The 27732-nt window shown below is 41.5% G+C and overlaps 2 protein-coding genes and 1 pseudogene across 2 annotated transcripts in view; 1 reads left to right on the top strand and 2 right to left on the bottom strand.

Annotated features, from left to right (window-relative positions):
* The window catches only part of LOC145497513 (uncharacterized), a 218628-nt pseudogene that overhangs the window by 123102 nt on the left and 67794 nt on the right, over nt 1-27732 (top strand).
* LOC145498683 (lipopolysaccharide-responsive and beige-like anchor protein) overlaps nt 1-27732 on the bottom strand; it is a 46253-nt gene that overhangs the window by 3759 nt on the left and 14762 nt on the right. Inside the window, exons 22-49 of the mRNA XM_081478596.1 lie at nt 27245-27347; nt 26458-26539; nt 25804-25990; nt 25301-25371; nt 24708-24829; nt 22645-23975; nt 21978-22312; nt 21310-21467; nt 20487-20733; nt 19212-19596; nt 18480-18744; nt 17660-17834; nt 16587-16870; nt 8503-8620; nt 7794-7896; nt 7382-7497; nt 6934-7046; nt 6100-6243; nt 5503-5622; nt 4738-4791; nt 3933-4031; nt 2998-3070; nt 2367-2461; nt 1868-1954; nt 1497-1524; nt 1209-1349; nt 581-634; nt 345-500 (exon numbers count right to left, since the gene is read on the bottom strand). Of these exons, the coding sequence (XP_081334722.1) occupies nt 345-500; nt 581-634; nt 1209-1349; nt 1497-1524; nt 1868-1954; nt 2367-2461; nt 2998-3070; nt 3933-4031; nt 4738-4791; nt 5503-5622; nt 6100-6243; nt 6934-7046; nt 7382-7497; nt 7794-7896; nt 8503-8620; nt 16587-16870; nt 17660-17834; nt 18480-18744; nt 19212-19596; nt 20487-20733; nt 21310-21467; nt 21978-22312; nt 22645-23975; nt 24708-24829; nt 25301-25371; nt 25804-25990; nt 26458-26539; nt 27245-27347 (5246 nt within the window). The remainder of the gene's footprint in view (nt 1-344; nt 501-580; nt 635-1208; nt 1350-1496; nt 1525-1867; nt 1955-2366; nt 2462-2997; nt 3071-3932; nt 4032-4737; nt 4792-5502; nt 5623-6099; nt 6244-6933; nt 7047-7381; nt 7498-7793; nt 7897-8502; nt 8621-16586; nt 16871-17659; nt 17835-18479; nt 18745-19211; nt 19597-20486; nt 20734-21309; nt 21468-21977; nt 22313-22644; nt 23976-24707; nt 24830-25300; nt 25372-25803; nt 25991-26457; nt 26540-27244; nt 27348-27732) is intronic.
* Nucleotides 8636-16579, bottom strand: LOC145498696 (protein mab-21-like 2). The gene has a single exon (XM_081478613.1). The coding sequence runs from the start codon at nt 13261-13263 to the stop codon at nt 12184-12186; it is 1080 nt and encodes a 359-aa protein (XP_081334739.1). The 5' UTR covers nt 13264-16579; the 3' UTR covers nt 8636-12183.

Raw genomic sequence — 27732 nt, 5'->3', positions numbered from 1 at the left:
ATATTAAAATTCACCTTGATAGTGAGGCCTAGAGGACACAAACAAAAGAAATGAACAAACATGGTTATTCAATTTCTTTTGTTTGTGTCCTCTAGGCCTTACTGCCAAGCTGAATTTTAATATATAGAAAACGGTCTATTCTTAAGACATTGACTGGACTTCATAACGAAAATAAAGCATTATTCATCGAAAGGGTACTGTTGTACAAAGGCGATAACAAGCGCGAACATAATGAATATTTTGGCCAAAATCTCCAAAAATGTCTCGCATCCAAGTAGGTAAACGCGCAGACTCCCACGCAGATAGCCAAACACGAACGTTTCTATTTATCGCAAGTTTCTCACCACTATCCGCCGAGAAACACTTGAAGCTGTTATCCCAGTAGCCGCAAGCCATGATGTACTTGTTGTCAGCGGTCACCACGAAACAGCAGGCGCACGGCGTGACTGACTGGTCCAGCGGCTCACCGAGCTGCCGCTTCTGTCGGCCAGCGGATGTAGCTGTTAAGGCAATAGATATTCCTCAGCACAATTTCAAAACAGGTCAAGCAAAACTTGAAACAGTAAGGTGACCAGCATACCTAATAAGGGATCTTGTTCAACTTGAACTCCTCGAAGACTTTGCTTTGGATCCGCTAAAGAAAGAAGACAGATGTCTCGGTTAATTTGGATAAACGTCCACGGGTCTTTTACAAGATGTCTGTAATGAATGTACAAAATATTCTTTTCGCTCACGGAAAAAGAATTGATATAAACTCTTCTCAAAACTGATGGCAATTTCCTGGAAGGATTTCATGATGCAAATACATTATCGGTAAAATCTCAAAGCAGACGGGGCAAAATTTGAAAGCGTGGAAAATCGTTAACTTTTTCATCTCCTTCAAAGCCATTGCCAACTGTCTCTATCATTTGTCGAATTCCTATGAGATCAAGCCATTATTGTTGGAGTTTGTCTGAATTACACACTATCTGAAAGCCTGGATCGCAACGAATGGTTCAACCTCTCGCCGGAGTCATTGGGTAAGACTCTTTACTCTCACAATTCGTCTCCACCCAGGAGAATAAATGAGATTCGACCAATTGTCGTGAAAACCTGATAAAGTTCCGCGGTGGGGAATGTCCTTGAGATAACACTCCATCCGGGTGGAGCTGCAATACTCATGCTACAGAAAATCGAGCCGTGTGTCACAGAGACGGCAAGTCCCTCACCTGATGTAAACCACTTGTTGACCGAGAAACACTGGTTACAACTGATGGTTACTACAGCAGGGGAGGGGACGGTAGAGTCCGTGTTAGCTGCCACGTGAGTTACCGGGACATCACCCGTAACTTTGAAAGTCAAATATATACCTGCAGAGGAGAAATACCACGCACGGACGTTAGCGGTATAGACACATGAAAACAAGTAATTTCAATGCCCTGATAACAAGTATCTATTACAAATTCAAAACTCTAAAGCAAGAAAGAACTGATACGACAACAGGCTCTTCAACGTACTTTTAAATGGCTCTCCTTCTTCGTTACTCTAAAGCAAAGTACAAAGAACAAGGTGAGTTTCATCGTACAAAAATTACAGTGCAACTATAAGGGAAATTTTAAAATCACTTGGAGAGACATTCCTTACTTTCGACAATACTTCGTATCAGCACCCGACAAGTTGACGATTCTCTTTGTCCAATCAGCAAGAGGCACGAGCACTCCGAACGATATTACATCAAGATGACGCTCATCTATCTACGTCATGTTACCTATTAACCTCTTTACGAAAACCTCGAATTCCGCAAGCCTCGCGGGCTCAATAATTCCTCCCAACTAACCAAACGAAAAAAAGCTCTTACTTCCCACCCACAAAAGTGCTGTCATTTTACCTGTTCCAGGGGTATTCTTGGAACATGTGGTTCATGTAACAGCTGTGACGGCGTTTGACCAAAACTTTTGATCTGTTGTTCAACAGCCTGAAGAGGAAACATGAGTTTGTTGTGGTCAGTCGGGAAAGCTAGCCAAACTTTGACATTTTATTCATACGAAGCTTTAAAAACCACAGACCTAAGCGAAAGAACTCTTTCTAAAATAAAATAAACTACCTTTCATATAATAGAGAGGATTTCAGTCGTGGGTCGTGAAACCAAAATAATCACAACTATCGTGAGTGACATAATGAGCCAATTATAATTCAGACATAGCGCTACTAAGCGCAAGAAAATGCACCAGGCCCTTGCCTGGCCAAGTCGAGTTTTTTTTTTTTCTTTTACCTGATTGGCCCAGTTGGTGGCGCCAGATTTTTAAACCAATGACAGAGGGTAGCTAACTCGATAAATTTGCTCTAGGAAGCTTAGCAACAAACCACAGAAGCATAACACTTTTCACCTCTCTCATGACAGGGTCGGCTATGGAGTCCAGATCAACATTTCCTTCATAAGTCAAGTGGAAAAACACATTGGTCGCCTTCTCTGCTTCAGGACCTAAGAAAAGAATAGACTGTTGACTATCTCTAGCGAAAATTAATCTATATATTTCTCTTCTTCATTTAGGCCACACAGAACAATTTTAAGAAAAACTTAGAGAAATAATCTTAAAAACTTAGAGAAATCTTCCCTGGGAGTTTGGAAGCAGGACTTAAAGTTATTGAATGTACGTCTGGATTACGAAAAGTCTTAAAGAAATGGCGTCCATGTGTTTTTGTTCTCGCCAGAACAAATTTAAAAAAATGTCAGTCTTCTTTTTTCGTCCACTCTCTTATGTTTTTTTTCTTACTCTTCTCTCTAATTTTTTTTTTCCCATCACTTGGAGTGATTTTAAGGCCTTTAAGAGTTGTAAAATAAAAGTGCATATGGGTGATTTGGTGCAAAGTATTGCCACGGTTTTCATAAATCCAGTTTGCTATTCAAGTACATAATTCTTAACAAAGGCGTCGACCACTTCGGGAAATACGTTGAGAACTGGGAAACACTAAGGGGAATTTACAAGCTGATCAATGTATTTCATTCCATGACTGTACCTTTCTGTTTAAATCCAAATATGAGATCCACCCATTCGTGTAGATGGGCGGACACGTGTTTCGATTCTAAAGCCTGCAATGTAAACAGAATAGATCTTCCACATAAAGTGTCCGATGGGGCTTAGCAAGTCTAATATCTTCGAGTTTGAATGTCGAGGGAAAAAACACTGCCGCATTGTATGTTATTAGTAACAATAGAGAACATTGAATTCAATTCTGCGAGTCCAGAAGCAAAACCTTTGTTGTGAAAATGCGTTTTCCTTTCTCAATGTACTGCAAGTCGATTTCATTTTCGCAAGAAAAGATTTGTACAAGAACTTGTTTAGAAACAAAGACAGAACCAAAGAAAATGTCTACCCATTCACGTCAGCGATTTATTTAGCGCGCTCAGATTGGAACATTCACCAAGACATTTTGACAATTCCCCAAACGAAATCAAGAGTATGTCATGATGAAATGTTTACAGACTGAGTTAGGTTGGGCGACACGCCCACTATTCCCCGATCTCAATCCTCAGCCAAACCATTCAGTCCTTCCTAATCTGGGTTGTTTGATTGTTTGTTTTATACTTTGAATTCAGTATTAAAACATGTGGGACACGCGACAGTATGATGCTTACAACATCAGTGACTGGGGTGGATACAGGATATTAGAGTTTACCGAGTGCATCCTCCCCCGGAAAAAAGTTTTAAAATTGAGGTTCTCGGAAATGGGATTTCCGGCATTTTAAGGTCAAGTCAGCGTGTTATAATGTCTCATTTTTTTTTTTATTTAGGGGGTTCTGCCAAGCCCTCACCCCACCTCTCCCGAAGTCCCCTATATCCGCCCTAGAGTGATACTTGAAATCTCAGCTTTGACTTCAATCAAATCAGCCGTTTTCCCCGACAATGAGCTAACAACGCTCGAACACGTCAACAGCAGTTCAATCAACTTACAGCTCTGTGTAGCATGACAAACTCCTCCGGTGTTGACGCCCATTTGGGAAGCTCCACGTCATCGATGACCACACCATCATCGTCAATACCAAACGTAAACTGAAAATTAACCGAATGCTGCGATCAAAATTACTTTTCTCCTACCATCAACACAAAAGTCAGTCAGACAGGTAATGAGACTAAAATAACTGATCACAAAGTGGTAACTTATCTACACTACCTGCGCCTAACTTCAGATGAACTACCTTGTTTTGACAGGTGTCAATTAACCATAACAAGATGTTCAATATCAAAGATCAAGGTCGTAGTCGTACCCGCCCGCGATCCATGCCGCTAGCCATGTTGACCATGAAAAAAGGGTTGCATAGTTTTCTATTTCTATGCATGCATGTGGTTCTCTTCCTATAGTTATGGTACTCCGCCATGAGGTCCTCACATTTAGTTCGTTCCTGATTTAATAACGATCCAGCAGTTAAGAAAGTCCTTAAAAAGTTTTCTATTACGCCTAAAACGAAGTTAAAAATAAGCAGCAAAATGGCATCTATTTATTTTTTTGTCCCATTTGAAAGAGTAATTTTTCGTTTTAAACCTTTTACAACGACACACATTTAATAATGACCCGCAGTAAGGTATTCAAATTAAGGAAAAAATCGAGTTTCGAGCCGTGAAAGTAGTCACTACCATACATTCCTACTTATACAAGAAAATTCTCCCTAACCAAAATTTACACGGGCATGAACAGAAAGGCGTATTTTATTGGTTGGTTGACCAAAGTTAAAGAACAAAATATGAAGACGAGCCTTACATTATTGGAATTCACAAACATCTCCGGAAGATAGTACAGTTCTGGAATAAGTTCCTGAAATAAAACAGTCAACATTTCAGACAAGAAAGAAAATTAAACAAAAAATGCATCACCTTTGCCACCGATACAGATCATACAGCTCAGATCCAAAGACGTGTGCACAGTTTTTCGCGCGAACTTCGCAAGCCAACAATACATGTAAGTCACAATGCCAGTGTTAACCACCAAAATGTTAGATGAAACCCATGCACTTGAATTTGTATTCCATTAAATAATAACCTGGTACTAACCGAGCGCGACGCCAGGTCGTGGAAATACGGATCGAACGCAGCGGGTTCCGTACAAAAACGACCGAGGTCCAATATTCCCCATTACGGCTCGAGCGCCTTAGGTAAGTCAGTAGTTCATAATATGGCAAACTTCACGGCTTATGAGTCCGTATGGCAAAATCCCCACCAAGAAAGAACCAATCAGAACGTTCGGATTTACCTCAAGACTACAAGAATGATGTACTTTACCATATAATAATGTATTTTATATCATGCCAGAGAAAATACAGCCAACCAGAATACAGGAAATCCGTTGTATACTCAACGGTAGTACATCCAACTTTCCCACTGTGCGCTGCGCGTATGCCGCATTAATTATGTTGGCCAATGTATTTCCTATTGCATGGTTTAACCAAGAAAATAAACGTGACTCGTGAGATATTCCAAGATATCCAACTGGAAAGCGTTGCATCATTAGCATAGACTTAACACCCACCTTGACGTCTGACGTGTCTCGCTGACAATTTTTCCAAGAACGGATGATAGAACAGAACGTTCTACCAGGATGGTCAAATTTACCGCCTTGGAGATTCAGGAACTGGGTCGCAAACGGTTCCTGTTGAAATCAATCTATCATCAGTGTGTGGGTTATTGTGGGAGGCGCGGTGGTCTCATGGTTAGTGTGCTCGTCTCCGGATCGAGCGGTTTGGGTTCGAGCCCTGGCCGGGGACATTGTGTTGTGTTCTTGGGCAAGACACTTAACTCTCACAGTGCCTCTCTCCACCAAGAGTATAAATGGGTACCGGCGAATTGTTGGAGAACCGATGGACTAGCATCCCGTCCAGGGGGAGTAGAAATACTCCTAGCCGCTTTATGCTACAGAAACCGGGATAAGCTGCGACAGCTATGAGCCAGTTGGATCCGAGGCTTCACCGTGTGGGTTATTGCAGAAATACAAGTAGTTTTTCTATGTACCGTAAAAGCGTTTAAGTGCCGCTAAGCTCCCTCTATATCCTTCTAATTATCGTATGGAACCTCCGACGGAAGCTTTAACGGTTAACTTCGGCTGTATCACGTAACCATGACAACTTACCACACGAATCATCCATGCTAGTGTGAACCCGGATGTGGAATAGTGCGTGCCATAGTGAAACGGTGGAATGTCGTCATTTTCATCCCAGGATGCGTAGCGTTCAAGAAACTGCGCATGTCTTGTAGGGTTCAGAACACCGATAGGCTGCGAACAGAACAGGGAAGTAGAAATAAGTATTTCATGTGTGGCGACACGAAAACCTCCGTGGGCGTCCACAGTAAATCATATTATAACGATCATGAATCAGCTACGAAACTTGCACGAAATTTCATAATGCGTGGTCATTGAGGCGAAGGTGTTATTATTTTAGGGAGACTGTCATCTTTTGTCTAAGGCAATGCGTGAAATCCGCTACTAGGAATAAAAGCTTTAGAGCCCGCTTCCCTTTTTTATTTCATCCCCAACCAAACTTAGAACAACAGACCACTTTCTATGACTCACATAGCTACTTCCTACCTATCTCGAGACAGTGAAATTTATATAATATATGCCACGAAGCGACGGAAAATACTACTTCCAGTGTCGCCATCGGTGACAAAATTAACATTTTTAAAGCTTGAATCAAAATCAATAAAACGACAGCACGCGGGCTTGTGGTGCAAGCAATAACGAACATACAGATTGTAACTCCAATAAAGGTGGACAGAAGCCACCAAAAATTCAGAAAGGAAAATCAGATCGGATTACAAAAACCTTTAAAATATGCCATAACTTTACCAGAGTATTAGTAATAACAAATAGGATGCGAGGACAAACCACACAAAGGGACAGAAGTCACAAAGAGACAGAAAAGCAGCTGCAGTCACTAGAATATTATTATTGATTTCCTCATACCTTGGACAGATCTCTGTAGTTATTAGGATCCGTCAGATCCAATGCGTCAGACTCGTAGTTGGTCAAAACCCACGGAAACACTGGGTACTGATTAAGATCACAGAAACTTCGACCTACCATAACAAGAGTCAATGATAATTATTGGATTTCCACCAGCCCGAGAAATAGATGTCATTTCACGCTATATTCTTCCCAGCAGAACGTCAGCGATTCGACAGGTAATAATCCTCCTGGTTAATGAGTTTGGTGTAGCGTCTCTCAGTCAGTTCTTGCACGTTAAAATTTCAAACCATTTATCAGTGTACCATTTTTTAACAGCACGATCTCAGACGTTCCTCTGCTGGAAGAGTATTAATCACGCGAAGAGAGTGGCGTCCGTTTTCACAACCCAGATTTCTACTTTAAACACAGAAAACAAGTAGGGGTCACTGGAAGACAATGTGCTTACCGGCGATGGTGTTGAGGAACATGAGATATTGAAAATTGGACACTTCTCCTTTCTGCCAACGTTGCGTCATGGTGGATTTTTGGAACAGCTGGCGAGGAGAGTACAATGACGCTGCCCTGAAAACGAAGTGCGTATTAACAACCAATACACAAACAAACAAACAAACAAACAATCCAAAACTAGACTGTTCACGCCCTCTCTATTTACGCACGCGAAAGAAAAAGCGAGCGAAGCGAGCGCGAAGCACGCGGGGGTGGGGGTGGGGTTATCTCGGTCCCCACCCCCCACCCAGTCAAGTCGTTCATTTTGCGCTGGCGTCCAGTTCTCTTGTGATTCTATCTGCGCGTTCAACGATCGAATAAAAATACGACAAAACAGAGGATTGCAAACAGTCTATCCAAAACAAGCGTACCTTGTTTGTGGTATCCCATAATATGTGCCGACTCCAACAGGAGGAAGAGCTCGCACTACTCTCCTCACGGTCTGCTGATCAGCAAACTTGAACATCACAGACGCTGTCAGACAAGCAAAGAGAAAATAAAGTAGAACAGTCGCTTTACAATCGAAGTACACTGAGTTGTAACATTTCTAAATAGCGTAAAAACACTTCGTATTTTTTTGCGCAACAATAAAAGCCTTAGAGGAGAAAGAAAAAAACTTGTCAACAGACAAAATTGCTAGCATTGTAGGGAATCCAAGAAAAGAGGGTCTACCTTGTACACGATAGTAGGGAGTTCAAGCAAACACGACGGCAACGCCAAGGACAACGTGGATCAAAAAATTAATTTATATTCAAGCCATGAATCTCGCAAGAATCTAGATTCATTCAGTTTGTCTACCACAGTCAAAGGTATCCCAAAACAGAATATGTAAGACAACGTTAAAATTCGAAAAACAAATTTTCTCAATTGGCCTCGTGGTTCAGTTTCTCCAGATAACGCAGAATTTGGTCATTTCACGTTGTTGTTTTGTAGAGAACAGCAAAAAAATGTGCCAAGAATTATAACGCAAGTCCACAGCCATTGTACATACTGCTCCATTGTTTGGTGACGTCTCCGTTGCCGTTGTAGTTTACTCTAGACTCCCTAGTGACAATACGACGGAACAAAGGGTAAACTTACTTCCGGCGGAAGTGTACACTTCAACCGCGCAATTCTGCAACAGGAATCTTCGTGAAAATACGGCTTTTATCGCGTCCAAGGGCCATTTACCATGCAGGCAATCCATATACATCAGAACCTGAGGACACAGGGTACAGATAAAGTGTAAATGAAAGCAATTCAATTTTCGTCTTCCGCTTTGTGTATTGAAGAAGGTCGTATTACAGCGAGTGCGTGTACTATATTGCAGTAATTTCCGTTCTACGCTCAGAAAGTTGAACAGTTTTGGTGATTACTAACTTTTTGATGTATAGGAAGAACGGAATGCAATTCAAAAGTGATAATGTAATTTAAAAAGCTTTCTGGTAAAGTACACACACATGTATTCTAGCGGGTTTTTAACAAAGAACTGCGCTAACCCTCATTTATTGGATTTGCCATGAGACGTTTACTAGAATTGCCACAAAATCCGCGTACAAATCTTCGTTTGCTATTGAGAACCTTGTTCTGCCAGAATTGTTGACAAACATGAGCACAAACGCAGCTAGAAGTGCTGGGAAACACGAGTACAAATCTCTATTTTCTTCAACATCCTCTGCTAGAGGTCAGCAGAAACCATTGTTAGCAAGGCCCGCTGAAAAACGCGCACGCAAATACGAAATCCTTCATTTTGCAAGATTTGCTGGCAATAAACCTTACGCAGAAGCCTTAAGGCGCGCGCTTCATCTCGATTCCGAAGCTTTCATGTCAGAAGTAATATTTTGCAAGTTTTTGCTATCTTACGCTTTTTTTAGGTACATCCATCCTACATAATTGATTCAGTTTGGAAATTAAAAGACACAGTTGAAATTGCTAAGTCGGGCAAAAAAAACTCGTGAATAAAGGAGGGGGATAATGATCACCTAACGTGAAATTAAGAGAAAGTTAAAACAATATTAGAAGACCTCGGTTTGCTTGGAGCTCTAGTGACTCAGAACACTCAAACGCTGGAAATAAAACAATTTCATTCGCCCAGGCAATAACTATTAAATGAGCTTCACACAAGCTAAGACAAGAAACTTAACCCGATTAAAACTAAGCAACATCACCGCTATAAACCTATGGTGAGTTAAACCTGCTTATCACATGTTTTATTCCCTTTCAACAGAAACGAACAAAGCCCTCATCAAGAAAGAATTTTCACCTCCTCAAATTTCTGGTGGTTTTATTGACACGATGTGAGGCTAAAAGTGGCCTGTTAAGTTGGTTTTCGTGAGCAAGTTGTCTTTGTTTAATTAAACCGCGTTTGGTCAATATTTACACAAGTTAAGAATTATTTTCTCTTCACCAAGACTTTATTTGACATCTGTCTACGGCTGGTGTATTTGCATGTTAAGACTGCGTCCTTTAATTGGGGAAGACTTCTCATTAAAGCGGCGGAAAATTAATATTCGCCCGCTCCACAAAAAACAAAACTATTTCAGTCGTCTTATTAACTCGAGTGGAAAAACACGTGTCTTTTGCGAGCAAGTCCACTGACGGCCAGTTCGTCATTTTTATGTACTGATCTTTTTTTTTTAGATTGTCATGTTCTCTTTTTTTAGGGTTTTTTTTTTCCGACGTCTTAACAACACTCCACTGTATTGAACCTTAAGCAGTATTGCGGACATAGGGCCAAAAACACGCTCAGAATATTTTTAACTGCGCAAAGGTCCTCAACAATAAAGAATAATCTGAACCAGTTTTCCGTTTTAGCCTCAGTTGCAATCAATACAAGAAACTCTAACCGAAGAGAACTTGAAGAAATATCACGCTACGTGAACAAGCCACACGAGAGAGGGTCATGAAAAGGACAACCAAGCAAATGACACTTCAGCTGATGAGACAAATACCTCTGCAAAATGACAAGAGGTTTGAAAGCATTTGAAAAATCTATAAACGAACTGCCTCGAATTTGATGTCACAGTTAACTCAAACCCGTGTCAAACCCGTGTCAAACTAATTTGCAGGTCATTTCTTGGATGCCTAGCTTTAGTGAACGTTAAACTAACATTTACTTCGAATCTCTTTCACGGGTGAATACTACAGATCGAAAATCATAACTTTACTCTGGTTTCTTTAGCACAGAAAGCGTTTACTCCCCCCTTCATGGGATGCTATCGCAGGTCACTTCCCAGCCTTTATTTCAGGTTACCCTAAACAATTCGTCGAAGCCAATTTGTACACCTGGGAGGGGACAGACACTGGGAGAGTAAGCTTACATAACTTTGTCAAGACCAAAGCCCGATGACCTCATCTAATGTTCTTTCGAGTGAGGCCTACTGTATACATGTTATCCATGTTCCATGCAAGCTTTCGCCGATCCACGGTATCATCAGAGATATAAAATATCCCTCCCCCCCAAAAAAAACTATAGATAGTAGGAACAAATATATATAATAACTAAATACAGTAGTTTATGGCCCCAGTCGAGAGAACACTAAATTTTATAACGTGCTACTGAAGGACAACATTTAACGGTTACAATAACCTCAGCTATATAAATATAGCTCCACATATCAGGATGAAGGCTGTCAGTTTAGCAATCAATGGCTCTTCGACCAATATTAAATCCATTCCAAGATTAAGACTTGCTAGCAATTAGAAAATAACACTCTAAAACGTACAAGGACAAATTTCATACTATCAACACAGCCATGTTCGATCCTGCAAGTTATATGGACAATACCAAAAGGGTTTAGGCCAGAATTATATCACTTTTGAGTCAGCATCGAGACTTGGACAGACTGAATCACTTAACAAGCTACGAAAACGTCGCAGAAAAACCTGAAGATAAAAGTCTACCGACAATAAGTACTAAAAACTCGCAATTGCATTTTCGCTTCGACGATAAAGTAAAATGTCGTGAAACATTAACACTAAGGTGTTGTTTAGAAACGAATTTTTGCCATTATAAAGCAAAACTGGAGAGATACATCTGCACGTCTAAAATTTTTGCCCCATTAACTAACTTGTTACTACATTAGCCAACAGTCAAACGCGGATAGTATAGTTAAATTTATTTCGTTGACAAGTAACTGCTAGTTTTACTTAAAAAAATATTCATCTATCAATGTCAAGAAAGCAAAATTTCACGCTTTCGATGCTTAACAAAAATTCCAAAGCAATAAGCAGTAAAAGATAACTTACAGTCGTCTTGCCGAAGATTCTATTCTGAGGAATGATTTTAAGAATATAAACTTTCAATCTAAAAATAAAAAGTGAAACTCTTGTCTTAGACGTAGACTACAACACCACTTGGCCATCTTGAAATTCGAGCTTATCTTTTAATAACGAAATTTTGTGGCTTGGCAGGTTCCCCTCCTTTCGCCTGCCTCAAACTCAGCGATATTTTTGCCATAAAATAGAACTATAGACCACCTAAAAACACGACGAGTTATAAATTAAGAAGAAAAAAGATAACAAAAACAATGGAAACGAGCGAATGTTGCTCAAAAGCGGAAATATATAAATATATTTTTTTTTATAGACGCCGTAGACTAAACTAAGACATCTGGTTTTCAATGCCTGGGACAAAAACAGTTCTTTATCTGCCTCCAAAAGGAAATTATATATATATTCGCCAAATTTAAGATACTGGAAGCAACCCTTGACGCTTTGTCCAAGGTTAGACGTCTTAATTAATTGTTACACGCCTAGAAGCATTCCTTGCAGCCTGATGTGTCAGAGGGTGTCAAAACTTGCAGGGTTCGTGGCGATATCACGCGCAATGCTCCAGGCCTGTTTAGCGGCGCTGTCCAGGGCCTGTTTAGGCTTACAGCTAAACAAGTCTACACTCTTGAGAAAGAAGTGCGGGCATTTACGACACTGTAGACAGGACACGAGCTGCAGAAGAATGCCGTTGATGCGATCAACGAGTACCTCCTCGGTCCACTCTGTTTCCCTGGGATGTTTCTCGCACTCATAAAGGAGTAGCATAACCAGATGCACGTATTCCAAGGGTTTCCCCGGCAAGTCTAGGTGTTTATCGTACAAGGTTTTCAACATGCTAAGGCAGAGCCTTCGCCCGGCGCTAGCAAAGAGCATTTCTTCGGCATCGTTAAAGCTCAAAAGCCACGCATCACCCTCGGAACCAGCGCCCTTGACGCTGGGGTAGGGATCTCGGGCTAAAAGGGAAAAGCCCCGCAGTTTAATTCCGGCTATCACCGGCTGTGCAGGCCAAAGGGTTTCGTGATTCGGCCAACAACATCCATTTTGAGGCCAAATAGAACCGCAGCGAAATGCCGGAATGAGCTCTACGGTATAACGTTCCAAGACTGTGAGCTTCGCTGAGAAATGATTATCTACGTTGATTCGAATTTGATTCTGAAGTTCTCCACGTCGAATGGCCTCTGCGACTAAAGATGTGAATCTTGAGCGAACTTTTCTGGCGGACAGATAGCCAGAAGCCGTTATAAACTCAGTCCAAAGAGACATGGATCGCTTACGCTCGTCACTTAGTTTCAACATGGCGCAACCCGGTGGACAGGCCTCATCGATGAAATTAAAAACTCCCATCTGGTTCAGGTACAAATGAACTTCGAAGCTGCGAGGAGATAATGCCCGAACACCTCGGTATCTACCATCCACGAGCTTCAGAGACGAAATAAATCGTGGCTCGAGGGCTTCAACATGCTTCAACAGTTCTTGAACAACTGTACAAATGTTTGTTATGGTCTTATAAAGTTCGCTTTTTCGCCTGTGCACCCGCGTGCTCACGAACTTTTGTAAGCTTCCTCGGCGTTCGGGAAAGACGAAAGCCATCCTGCAAACGCACGCGAGTCACAAATCAACACGCTTTCATCGAGACGGATGTGCTCAATGGCGAATTTTTTCCGGTATACAGTATTAACGCGCAACAGTTGGACCAATTGAAGCTGTCAGCGGCTATTAATCTCTGGAACAATGAGCCAGGCCGACTTTCCACCAATAAAACACGAGAGGTCAACAGTTTTGAGTAAATTATTGGCCACGAAACAGAGAAAATTGAGACTGCAACTGCCTCTTAACACGCTTCATTCTGTCTCACCCAAATGCAAACACTTCAAAGAAAATTCCCTACATTCTTTAAATGCATTCTTGGAAAAATACAAGCGAAAAAAGTTGTCGGTGTGCTTTCAATTTTATCGGCTAAACCAAAGCCTTTTTGCATCCCTTTGCAATACGCCGAGCCGTTTGCGTTTCTTATTAAACTTTCTAAACACAGACCGCCTACTGGCTTCGTATTATTGCCTGAGATATTGAAACTTTCGGCAACTGTTCTCGCGTGGAAAAGTGTGGATTTGGTTCACCGCAACTTGAGATTACCAACTAAATGAAACGTCGAAAAGTATTTTCGACGATCGTACGAAGATCTGTCATCTTGAAAAAAATTTACCGAATGCATATTTGAAGCCATTAAGGATCATTTTTGCACGATTTTATTGTTTATTACGATTTTAATAACCCTACGTTTATTACGTTAAAAACAATTTGTCTGCGGCAAGCATGAAAAGCAATAAATCAAGAATAAACAACGGCGACAATAAAGAAAAGCAGAAAAAATATGACAACGACATCACCGAGGAAGAAGTTCATGCCGGCAAGTAAACTTATTACATCGCGCACGTTGGCGAGTTGTTAAGGTTTTGGACATTTCTTGAACTGTTTATCACAATTGGCTGTTACAATTTTATTGCTGTCGCGAGAACCTGTGAAGTGCAATTTAATAATGAAAACCTAATAAACACATCAACAAGTATTTAGCAGCCCGACTGGAAAGTGTGTGTTTTCAAAAGCCGATAATGGCTGATCAACAAGAGGAGGAGAGGGAGCGCGTTTCAAGCTCCAGCGTCAACAAAGTCGAGGTTACTTCATGGTCGAAATATTTCTGCCTTCGGGCCAAGGTAAAGTTCTTAACTCCAAAGTCAATTGTCCTTGTCCGACAGCGAAATGACTCTTTTGCGTGCAAAGCCTGCTGTAAACTGGAGTCACCCTGTCTACCTTCGCTTTTAGCAGAAATTTAAATCAGCATGGTACAACAGAACACTGTCACAGTAGCCTTAATGTCAAAATAAATTTGCGTCAGAGTTAATTGCGTTTAAATTTTCCTGCGGACAATTGTTTACAGCTTTGTGTGTAGTGTTGAGGCCCGGTTTTACCCGCTTTATAAACGAAGCTTTATTAATAAAGCTGCGTTTTCATGCGCACACCTGCTGGACCTCGTGAAATGTAGACAGGCGCATATTTCGCATCCATACAACTCCAAAGCGCAGAGTCCACACAGGAAAATAAAAAACAAAAATATGAAATTAATTCCGCTCATAACGGGTTAACTAGAGCGAATAATTGCTCTCTCTTTTGATAAAACATTCACTGAATATTATTTACTCGTGACGTTAACCCAAAAAGCCATTCAAAGGCCAGGAGTGACAGGTTGTCAATCGCAAGGCACGCCGACTGAAGTTGCCGCGTGTCGGCTTAGCATAATTAAACAAGGGTCAGCCATTATAGCGAAAAAACCGACCGAGCGGTAAATTTAACATCACCAAGAACGGCTGGTGGTAAACAGCAATAAAATTAAATGAAAACTAGTTGTAGACCCAGAAAACAAGAACTGAAGCACGAAAGCAACTGAAACGACACAGTTGAACCGAGAGGAAATCATATACACATTTAGGGAACAGTTTTCATTCTTATAAAAATGTTTCAACTTCAGAGTGTGACACTCAAAGAAATTATAACTTGCGTTCCCTCTTATTAAAATGCAAAACTTGAATTGAAAACTGTTGCAGACAGGTAGACAATATGCCTCCTTTGTCATGTGGAGTGTTTTACTCTCTTCATACCAGCTTGGCTCTCACGAAAGTACGCCGAAAATTTCACCAGAAATGGACTACAAGTCATTACGCGACAACTATAACACACTTTAAATTTAAACAAGAAAAGAGAACGGATATCGTTTTAACATTCAAAATTATGTAGCCTGAAACATTACATCACCTATACTACTTCCAAATAACAGTTCAATATTCGCATATCAAATCATTTACAATCCGTTTTCCAAACTTTCATGAAAAACAAAAATACACATCAACAGTTTACCCTCTTTGATAAATTGCAATACATTCAGATAAGGAGCTTGCCTGGTCAACTGAGGAACGAAATAGGATGCAGGGTTATTTTTTTAATTACCAAATGCGGTACCATCAAAGAAGTGGAAGGAAAATGTTATGAACAGATTTGAAGAAAAAACTCAATCAATTTAGCCAAAGTTGATAACTCGTCAATGAAACTCGAGGGGGGCAATAATCGACCGAAGTAATTAAATTGTCCGCTCATAACTAAAAAACACGATTCAATATCCGTTATTTCCCTCCAGAGGGTGTAATAATTCCCGTATCCTGAAGAAATACTTCGTGAAAGAGTGGCAGAAAAAGCCCACCGGCGACAAAATCATGGCTACGAATATCCCGGAATTTCCGAGTCATTTTAAGAAGCAAAAAGTATACCTAGATAAACGGATTGCCAATGATAATGGCTGGGTTTTAATCAAAACTTCTCAACAAAGGACAGGAAATCGTTTCACGTAAGATAACTAACACTGGCTAGCATGAAAATGGATTGTAAAAAGAACAAGTTTGGGAATCGTAAAAGGACGCGTTTTCAAATTGTTTCAGCCAGCGGCCTCGTGGTTTCAAATGTTTCTCGCGTTTGGAAACCTGATGAAACCCTCGCACTCGTTTTTGAAATAGTACGTGAAAAATTGCTAACGTCTAATTGGTTCAGAGAGGACAATTTCTTTCGTCACTGTTCGTCATGGATAAATTTATTCCGAAGGTTCTCGAGAATCATCGGAAAACCCCGAAGATTACAAAGCTGATAATTTCCGAAGATGACCAGGAAAAAATTTCGAGATTACCAAGGTTTACCCAACAATTTCCAAAACTCTGATCCGCAAATATCTATTGTCGTTGACAGCCAGCTATGCTCGGTTGCCAACCGCTGTTCCGGAAAGGAGCCCGCACTCCTTCTCCGTAGTTTCACGTAGAGTGGACTCGAGAGAGCGGCGGAAATCGAGCTTAACAATCAACTCGCAAAATGCTTACCTTTGGATCCAGTTTCTGATATTCCGTATTTTCCTCGTCCACAGTGAAGAACAGTGCCTCGGAGGTCACGGTAAGAGTGCCTGGAGCGAGCACGCATGGTGCTATCAGATGGCAGGGGGCTGTGAACACCACGTGACCGGAAACATCCCGACCCAGGCTTCGATCTTCAACGATGATTTCGGCAATCTCTTCCTCGTTCAGCGAGTAAGAATCTTCGGCTTTTGCGGAGGAAATTGTGGCGAAGTTGAGATGTTGAGGGGCGGCTGCTAAGCTGAGGTCTTCTCCTGAAAGCACATGAAGAAAAATTAAAAGTGCAGTGAGAGTATGATTCATTTACTATTTCTCCTTATTGATTTGCACATGTTTTGTTTCATTCATGTTCTGAGAACTTGGTGGCACATCAAGACAATACCCCCAGCCGATGGTTTCCTTTATTCTCCTCTCTAACCTCCCTCAAATGTACTCACATAGTCTGGAGAAACTAGGTGTCAATCAGTCCTTGCTAGGGGAAGGAGGGTGTTTCCATAATTTACTGAATTTCCCTGCGTTATAAATAAAGAATATTTCCAAGGAAAGTGAAAGCGAACATAACAATAGTGCTCTTTTAGAACTAATCTATTTGATGAACTTCAAGAATAAAATATACTTCAGTTAAAAAATAAAATTAAGACAAAGCTTGTAGAATACTTTTTTGTACGTTTTCTCATGTTTTATCCCTGAAAACGCGGGGCCTAAAGTCAGCGGGACACCATCTTTAAAGTTAGAGGATAGATAAAAGAAAAAAACAAGACTACAGTATATTTACCATACATACTGCACACTGAGTATAATAGACGTGGCCAGCACCCATGCAAATTAATTGGAACAGATGAAAGCTTTCATATAAAAATTCAACTCCCACAGAATTGGTTTGGGACACCAACATGGCCACTGTTTGATTGTTTTGGGGCACCAATATGGTCGCCGTGACGTCACGCGAAAAAATTCTATAATCTTTACTGTTTCCCAAATTCGCAATCCACGGTCATTTAGTACGGGTTATTTATTGTTATTGATTTTATTTCACCGCTAACCTTCCAATCCTTCCAACAGCGTCGCTTCTGGATGACTTGAACCGTATTCATTCTTGGTGAAACGCATGCGCCGTCGACTGTCGTCTTCCCACATGTCTAGTCGATAAAACTGCACATTTGAAGGCTGTTGTTCCACTGCCCAAGCGCCATGTTCACTGGTAATTATATCAAGTACCTGGCAAAGAAAATTACCGCTGACATCCCTTGATGTACAAATCCTGGGCTCTAGGGACGTTTCTTATAGGCTACTGAAAAACTTATTCCGTAGAAACTACGAAACTCGTAATATTTCGGTCGCGAATTCTCCCTACGTTTCAGAAGAAGGATGTAAGTAGAATTTCGAGCATTATAATACTGCGGCAATCTGCGAAACAAGTTTCAAAACAATACGCTTTTTTATGTCTATGAGAGCTGTGCTCTTGCCACTAGATAACGATCTCCCACTTTGGGCAGTACACAACTGTCGAAGGTAAATTATGTACTATGTTTGGTTTTGCATTCGCTGAAATCCGATTTTCATAAAAAAAAAAAGGCGGGAAAATTGTTTTAACTAAACTGGGCAAACATGTTTGTGTGTCCCCAATCACGGGCAACGTTTTCCCGCGCTTTAAACTGTTTCGATGTTTTCCCGCGATCCGTGCTGGTTGTATATTCTCCCGAGCTTAGCGCTGGTTAAAAGTCTCGCGCCACTATGCACGGGTCGCAAGTGATAACTTCGACTTCTGACTGGGTATTTGCGTTACTGACGTTTGCTATGATTTCTCAGGTTTGATCATTTTGGTTTTTCTTTACCAAAGAGCAGGAAAATTATTTTATAAACCTTTTGGATGACGTTCCTGGCGACTGAGAAATCTCTCCTCTTCGTGGCGAGAAGCAACTGGTCTTGTAATTTGTCGTTCTCGTTGTACGTGGCCTCAGTCAAGCGGCAAAGCTCAACAAACTGCATGTGTTTCTGACGAGAGATCTCGTCAAGCTTGTTCACTATTACGAAGGCCTCGCTGGTTGTCATGACGATGCGTTCGCGCATGGCATGTGACAAAAGTCTTCCTTCGTTAACGAGCTCCATAAAAGCCATGCCCCCGTGTCTGTGGAAGATTGGGAACCAGTATGTTACTTTTGTATTATGGAACTACCTATGACAGTGCGAGACATACCCATGGTTGCCACAGGGCATCACTTTTCAAAATTCCCTGAATTTCCCTGATAAAAATAGCATTTCCCTGACCAAATAAACACAAAACGTCAGATCTAGTAGCAACTTCTGGCGTGAACTTATAGCCGTTCTTTCTACTCGTTCATTGAGACGGATAAGTTTTCAACAAATTTTCCTTCTTCATTAAGAAAAAATATGGTTGAGATCACAGTGCCCCCAAATGTTTCTTCCAGCCTTCAATGGTACGAAATCAGCCGTGTTCAATTATTTCAATTTTCCCTGACTTTTCTTCAAAATGTCAATTTTTCCTGACTCAAAATAAAATTCCCTGACTTTTGCCTGACGTTGAAGAATTTTTTCCCTGACCATTTCCTGACCCGTGGCAACCCTGGTACTCACCTCTGCAAGGAGTTCTGCCATTCTTGTGAACACAACAGCATCACCATCTCTACAATAGAATCGGTCTTCTGACAAGAAAGGCCCTCCAACACCAGCTCCTGTCCGTGACTTCCAATAAGAACCCGGCTCAGAAAGGGGCTAAAGTCAAGCAGCACCTCCTTGAGAAGGGACCCAGACGACTTAAACCCAATCTCCAGTTTTTCTGATAAGCTCAAACGGCTGAAATCTACAGAGCTCTTCAGGAAACTGGGTATGGACAGTTCCTCGTCCCAGGAAAATACATCGTCTTCAACTTCTGCAGAGGCACTCCGCTGACCACCCCAACTTGCTGCTCGAGATCGGTTATCAGACAAACCTTGAACTTCGCCTTCTGACATAGCACGAACTAAGAAAAAAACGTTTCTGTTGTAACAATATTATTTGAAAACGCTTTTCTATTAGCTTATTTGTACCAGCTCGAGACAATTATCTTCATCCTGTAGGAAACCTCCCAACAATCGTGCCTGAAGAGTGGTTACTACTCGCAAAGCAGTTCAGTTCTTGAAATCCAATCTGTTTGGCATTCAAAAGCATATTGAACGTTTTAATGTCTATGTCAAGAGACTGTTTTGTATTATCTACATCAACTCTATTATCCAAAACTACACAAGCGCAGAGTCCTACTAGAGGTGCTAACATTTAGTTTCGGCAGTAATAGATCTATTATCTCAACACCACGATTGCTCTTCTATTTCTGTAAAGTATATCTTACTTTATACCATGCCATAGAAAATACAGCCTATCAGAACACAGGAAAGCCGTTGTACATTCGACGGTATTACACCCAACCTTCCCATCATGCGCCGCGCGCATGTCTCATTGATTGTGTTGTCCACTGTATTTTCTATGGCATGGTATAAAATAGTTATGCAACGCTCTCTAGTGGTATACCGTGGAATATATCTCATTTGTCATTTGTGCTTTCTTGGTATACACACTCACCTAAAGGCTTGTGTATATACCGACAAGATAGGAGTGACTCTTGGGATATTGCACGGTATACCACGAGAGCGTTGCATAACTTTATCGTAACTATATCATCGCATATACATGCAATGGACGAGGAATTCGCCATTCCCCGCCGCGAAAACAAGAAGGCCTGATCGCAGGCTTTCTACCACGCCAACACTCACCAATTCGTCTCGCTCACTCGCTGCTCTCCCCTCCCACCCCTTCTTCAAGCACGCTCTCGCGCACGCAAGTTAGCTAGCTCACTCGCTCGTTCAAGATACGTACCTGGACTAGGCACTGTGTGAAATCTCGCCCGCGCATCGGAGTCCTCAGACTTGAGCAGATCCCTGTACTTAGCGACCATCATAACAGCAATAAAGTACACCACAGTCAGGGCCAAGAACTGCGCCTGTCTACTGTCTTCAAAGTCACGGTACACTACAGCGCGCAGCCGGTTCACATCCATCTCCTGAAGCAGCTTCTCCGGGTCAGTCACTGTGGTCATGTGACCAGGAATGTTCTGGACAAGATCCTGAAACAGACAAGCGGAATTCCTAAACCCGTGAGGATCGTGAGGCCTAATTGTTTCTGTGTTAGACTCGGCACTCCGCATGGACCTTTCCAAGTTCATGGCCTGGCCTGGAAGAATCTACTGTAGTCTTGGACGGGAAACTTCACTCGCACAGTGCCTCTCGTCATCCAGGAATGTTCGTTGACTAAATTACACTTTTCGTGAACCGAACCATACGAAACACAAAACAATATCTTCAGTCGTAACAAGCAACAATCTCCTTACCGTATTAACAGAGGAAGGCGGCCGAGCTGGGTCATTATCAGAGAAATTCTTAAGGCAGACAATTTACCAGGCATTAGGTTAGTTGGAGAGCAGCGCAAAAAACGTAGGCAGAAAACATATTTTCTCGCCGGTTTTTGCCACCCCTGGAACAGGTATTCCTTGAGGGCTAATTCTTAAAATTTAGTGGCAACCACTGAATTCCAAATAATGTTCCTTCGTTGATATTTTCTGTCATTCTCACCACAAAAATTTTGTTAATGCATAATAAATTGTAAGGAGAAACTAGTATTAATCACTCTTGGGCTGTCCTACCTGTTCGCTGGGCGGCTTTGTAGACGCTATAAGTGTCTTGATGGCTTGCCTGGCTTCCTTCAATGCTTTCTTTCCCAGTTTCCCACTTGTTATCAGCGGTAAAATAGGCCTGTTACGCTGTCGGCACACTAGGCGGTTACGGGCTGCGCAACAGAACACTACACAACCAAAAACAAAACAAAAAGAACGACAGAAATTCGTTTACTAAATCACAAAAATACCGCAAGAAATCATTCAGCGTTTATGTTAGTACCCTTAATGCCGGTATCTTATGATGAGTAAATTCACAGGAAAAGAACGGTTTTTACAAAATAAACACAAATCCAGCTGCCAAGGCAGTTACTGGAATGGTAAACTGATCAAAATACGATCAAGTAGTATACAGTGTGTTCCAGCCTACAATGTCTGGAGTGAAGAGCAGTCTTCAAAAAAGCGGCCTATCAGGAAGCGAGCGGAAAGAGTTGATATGCGTAAATAACGGCCCACGAACCACTTGAGCCGACTCTTTTTAACTAGCCGCAATGGACGAATTTTTGGACATATATCTTTCTGTATGTCCATCTGTCCATCGATCTGTCTGTCTGTCTGTCCGTCCGTTTGTCCGTCCGTCTGTGTGTCTGTTCTTTCACCTCCGCTGTGTTTGCCTGTTTTATCCACGTTCGACTCACCTAATCTCAGACACTGCCTCAAGAAGCCACCCGTACTCATATTCCTATTGGTCTCCACGCCACTGAACGCGAGGGAACTGGTGAAAACTATGACATCCACGAGAGACATCAGGCGATTCAGGAAGGAGAAACTCGTTTCCAGGGTCATCCCACCACACGGCTCGATGACATCTTGACCGTAATCACGTGACGTGACGGAGGACAGCAGGGGCAGGAGATCCCCGCAGCAGAAAATGACATTATCTGCCAGCACTGATACAAAATGTGCCAGGTTCCACAGGTAAGTTCCATTGTCCTTTGCATTGACGAAATCCATGACAGTTTTGCGATTATGGCTGGGTTGAAAATGAAGGTAAAGAAAACGATGCTGAAACTGTGATCTCGCTAGCGTGTCGTCATGATCTCATCATGGCACTTAACAACATCTTTGCTAACATCGTCAAATATTCTAAACGAGGCGAAGGGGTTAATACAGAGGAGAATTGACCCTGCCACCTCTTTGCATGCTACACGCTGATAACTGCAGTAACAGCAGTTCTCCGCAGTTCATATATATGATCTTTCCTATATTCACTTGTATACAAACACAGTATGTACCCATTTTACAAACTATTTAGTACAAAATAACCTGGAAGAAACACAAAATTGCACGTTTTAGTCAACTCACCTCCTCCAAACCTGTACGTCAGACTCGATAGCAAACAGCAGATCTCCCAACAATCTTTGATGAATCGGCGACCACAAGTACTCCGGAATATTCACGTACGCTCTGTAAGTTGATTTTGAGTCGCCGTCACTTGTGCCTGCGGTTGCGGCAGAAGAGGGAGAGGCTGGGCTCCACTCAGCCCCAGACTGCGAGGCGTTGCTCGGCGAGCCAGGCTGAATGGGTTTGTCATCTGCGCTAGTACGAAATGATTCTCCGTTTGGTTGATTTTCAAGGCGGTTTTCTTCGGATTGTGCCGAGCTTTTATCTTCGTTTTTAGCAACACTTTCCGAAGGATCGACGCTCTCTTCCCGACTACAAATCGAAGATTGCGCATCCTCGTTTGCTTCACACGGCGCTCCTATATAAGAACTTTTCAAAGCAATTGTAAGACTATTGTCAACATCTTTGGGTTTGTCTTTCTCATTAAGTAAGTCTTCATCTGCTTTAAAACTGGCCTGATTTTCAGTTGCTTGCTCGGGTAGTGTTGAATCGTTTGTTGTTTGTTTGTTTTCAGGGGTTTCGCCATTTATCTTTTCACTAGAGGACAAATTTTCCACGTTTTCTTTATTTCCATTTTCAGGTGGCATTTCGGCTGGTTGTCCATCAACCAAGTTGTCACTGTTCTCTGATTGATCAGTCTCTGCTAACTTAGTTTCAGTGGAAGACAGAGTTGCTGAATTTATCTTTTCATCTGTCTCCGTTTCAACCTTAACGTCATTTTCAAAAATATTCGATGTTTCGATTTGATGTTCACTGGAGTCAGAATTAGGCTCTTTGTCGGGTAAATCAGCCTTTTGGTCCATCGATTGCACAGCTACCTCAGCCCCTCTGACGTCGGAGCTAACACCAGTAGCGCTGAGAGAGTCTTCCACCTTGGAGGACCTTTCTTCGGCATGCTCCAGCTTTTCATCTTCATTCCCATTACATTCGCGATGAATGACGTCTACCCTAACACTAGTTTCCACAGCAGTAGTGGAGTCCTCGCTGCTGGCTGGCATTTCCCCACGGGTGGGGGAGTTAGGGGAGTTAGCCTCACTTTCACTTTCCTCAGGGATGGTGTTAGGAACAGTTGCTTCTACTTTAGGCCCATTTTTATTTTGCAGTAACGACTGGAAAAATTTCCTTCTGTCTATATCACTACTTGCTGACTTTGCTGCAGGAGATTTCTTGTCAGAATTAGGCTGAGTTTGAACTCCGGACTTAGCTTGTTCTTGGTTAGTTTTTTCATCTTCAGAACTTAGTTCAACTTGTTTAGGATGGCTCTTCTCTTTTTCTTTTTCATATGCACTCACCTAAACATGAAACTTTGTCAATGATTGTTCCACACACAAAAATAATAGGGGACTTTAGATTTGAGTACGAGTACCAGGTCGAATGCCAGTATGACTTTTCAATTCTAGGTTTGCAGTCTTCACATTATCACATCACATACCCATCTCATCCCATGAGCTACCCTCTCTACCTAAAACCAACATGAAGAGCGAGGGCTCTGGCAACGCCACTGCTTTGAAATTCGAAAACTGTACTCGTAAGGTGTCTATTACAAGGGATTGCTCAGCCGCACAGCACTGGAGTTGGACAAATGCCATTCTTAAACTCATTAACAATTCATCAAGTTAAAACAAAGAAAATCACAACCGTGGTCTTAATAAGCATAGATTTTGACGATTTTATTTTTCCGTTTACTCCTTAGTTTTTGCTTCGATCGAGACGATATGTCAAACACTCGAAACAGTGTTTCATCGACCATCCAAACGCCTTGAATTTCGTCGAAGATACTCCGCTGTGCGTCGTATTTTCAACTCTCTTCTCGGTGTTTGGATATCCCGATGAAACACTGTCTCTCGTGTTTGATGTGTTACATAAGAAATAGCGGAAAAATAAGAAAATATTCCCTTGTCTACCCCAAACACGAGACTACTCACTTTCACTATACGACATTTTTTCAAAAAAACAAAAAACAAAAAAAGAAAAGAACCTCCATCGAAAGAAGTGTAGCGAGCCAACTGAACTTTGCACCTTACCTTGCCGTGCAGAATCGCCAAAGTGTCGACCCAGATCCTCCAGCCTTCTCGTTCTTCCTGGAAGGCGTGGTGCAGCAGCATGCGAAACAGGCAAAACACAGTATCTGTGGTGCGGGTTTCCTCTAAAATGATCAAAGAAAGTAACCGTACAGTCAGATACAGGATTTTTTTGTATGCTGTTAAAATCGTTCAGGCACTTTCCATGTAAGTGATATTCATTGTTTTTCAAGATTTTCGCGCCAGCGAAACTAGCTTCCCATTGAAGAAAGCCACTCTACATTCAGAGAGGAAACGAGACTAAAGTGTACTTTTTTATAAAAAATAACTTTAATTGTATCCGCGACTTTCGGTTTTCTGTCGTTCTGCGTTGTAACGCGATAGATAGAAACACAGAAAATCTGTCTCAGGAGTCACCGGAGCAAACTCCAACAAGGTCACGTTTTCTTTCATTTCCTCATTCTGGCCAGAGCTAACACTCACCAATAGCGTTTGATTTAACAGTTACATAACTTGGAACTAGAACCCCATTCATCCAAAACAAAACAATGACCATATGACCACGAGTTACGTTCTATGGCATGGACTGTTCATACCTGCGTTTGATGGTTCCACGTGAGCCAGTGAGAAAAGCCAGTCTTGCCAACAGGACAACTGCAGGATAAGACTGTGCGACACAACATAAAATGTTTCAATCAATACGAAATAATCATTTCAGAAACAAATCCCTCGTATTACATCAGCTTATTCCAACAGTTCACTTATACCCATTTATACGCCTACGTGTAGGTGGAGAGAGGCACTGTGAGAGTATAACGTTTTGTCTTGACACAGAATACGAAATCTGGCAGCAACAAATAAAAACTGGGCGACCGATAAGTAACAATTAGAAACTCTGAAAAAATTTAACTTCCAAAACTCAATTTTACAGTAATTGTCTCCATCGTTATGAGTATTTTTTTACTTTTAAATTTGAGACCAATACTTGTATTTAACAACAGCAGTGAGTTTTGGCGGGAATTTTCCACGCGCCCGCATCCGTTAGAGCACTGTGTGACATAGAGGAGTAGGGTAAGGTGTTTATTGCGCTCTATCTTACCTTCTGTTTATTTTGTTATGATTAAGAAGCAGTACAAGATCAGAAAGAAATTTTCGCTTGAGATCAATCTTCTCCTCGTCTGGGGTTCGTTCTTCTCTGAAGCTTCCCTGTCGCGTTAGCTTCACTCCTGCGTTGCAATGTTTCCCTTCATTCTTTTGAAGCATTTTAGCAATGACCGGCGCCATGGCTGAAGAAAAACAAATTAGATAAACGATTTGACTAGGCAAACCATGTGAGATAACACCTTATAAGTTTCTTTACTATTATTTTACTGCAGCTCAGTAGCCATGTGAGCGATGTTAACGCATTTTAAGCTTTAGAGGCAGTATGGCCGAGTGGTTAGGGCGCCAGACTTGAAAACCGGAGGTTGCAGGTTCATATACCGCTCTGACCACCAAGCTGGAGTTGTTTCTCGGTAGACCCAGGTTCAACTCCTTGGTCATGCTTGTAGATAGCCAACTGGTCTGCCTCCCGCCGGTTGGGACTTTTAAGCCTATTATGTTTAGTTGAAATATTTGTTTCTTTCAGTTAAAGTGGCAGGCCAGAGAACTAGCTAGGTGTAGCTAAGCGCATTGTCTACTATAAACAACAACATTCGAACATTTTTTTTTTTTTTTTTTTGAAGCCTCTTTACTACTGTTCACGGCAACTCACTTGTATTGTGCAAGAGAAAGCTGTTATCCGGCTGTGGGTGGTGTCCGCTGACTACCTGTTTGGAGACTCGACTAACCAAGATCTGAATATAAACAATACATGGCGAAGGTTAAGCAAGTGACTCCATTTGTTCCACTTTGGTTAGTAATATAATTAGAGTACGAGCTCGAAATTTCTATCGCGCGATAGCTGACGAGGGCGCAACTATCACGCATAGAAATCGAGAGCGAATAATCTAATTGTTTTAGTATAAATCTACTAGTCGTTCAAGCAAATTATCCAAATCCTCTTTACAAACACTTAGACGACGCAAAGTTGTTAACAACTGCACACTGCTAGGTTACTCGCTCCCTACAGCAGAACAGATAGTGAGTAGTGTAGCCAATAAGAGAACGGCATTCGTGATAGAACCCCTGGTGGATTTATACTGAAGTAATTTATACAACACTTAGGACACTCTAAAATGTTTCGGGAAACAAAACTGCAACTAGACATAAGGGGCATCACGCTGATGACTTCACGCAACGTTTGTTACAACCTACACCAATGTTGCGTGACTCGGGGTTTTCTCTACTCCTTACCTGACAACTACAGTGCCACTCAGAAAGTAGCAAACAAAAATTCGGATAAATAACGTGATAGAAACCGCGTTTTGTTATGAACGAGCACACGTGTTCAGGTGCTTAAAGTAAGTTTTGAAAGCTAAAGCATTAGTATTGTATTATTTGAATGGAGCGCAAACAGCTCGAGTCTCCACAGAATTTGAGAATGAAAGTGAAGAACAAACCTCAAACAAAACATTGTATGTGGTGAGCGTCAGAGAGTGCTTCATGAGCTTGTCACCAACCAACGAGAACAGACTGTAATGCTCCAGTAAGTCTTGTTTTCTCCTGAAAGAAATCGAGTCAGGTCATTGAAAACAAAAACAACGAAAACATTTTAAGACGTAAAGTCAGGCAAGAGATTGAAGAATTGGCGGAAATCTCATCACCTATGTGCTTTAAATCGTATCGATTTTATAAGGAGACATTAGGAAGGAATCCACCAGAAGTTCGAGTAACAAGCAAACAAAAACTTTGTACCGAGATTATTTACATTGTACTGCAAAATTTTGTGCGACTGTTTTAAATATCTTCTCAAAAGAAATCATTTCTAATAACATCAAATGCCGAAAACAAATTTTGAAGTTCATATGAAACACTTGAGAGTACCGTGGCGAAATCAAACTGATGATGACATTTTACCTGTTTTAGCACAATTTCTCTGAACTTTGAC

Source organism: Orbicella franksi, chromosome 9 (genome assembly GCF_964199315.1).
Source record: "Orbicella franksi chromosome 9, jaOrbFran1.1, whole genome shotgun sequence".
Lineage (NCBI taxonomy): Eukaryota > Metazoa > Cnidaria > Anthozoa > Scleractinia > Merulinidae > Orbicella > Orbicella franksi.
Note: the sequence above shows the minus strand (reverse complement) of the source record. Positions and strands in the feature narration are given on the sequence as shown.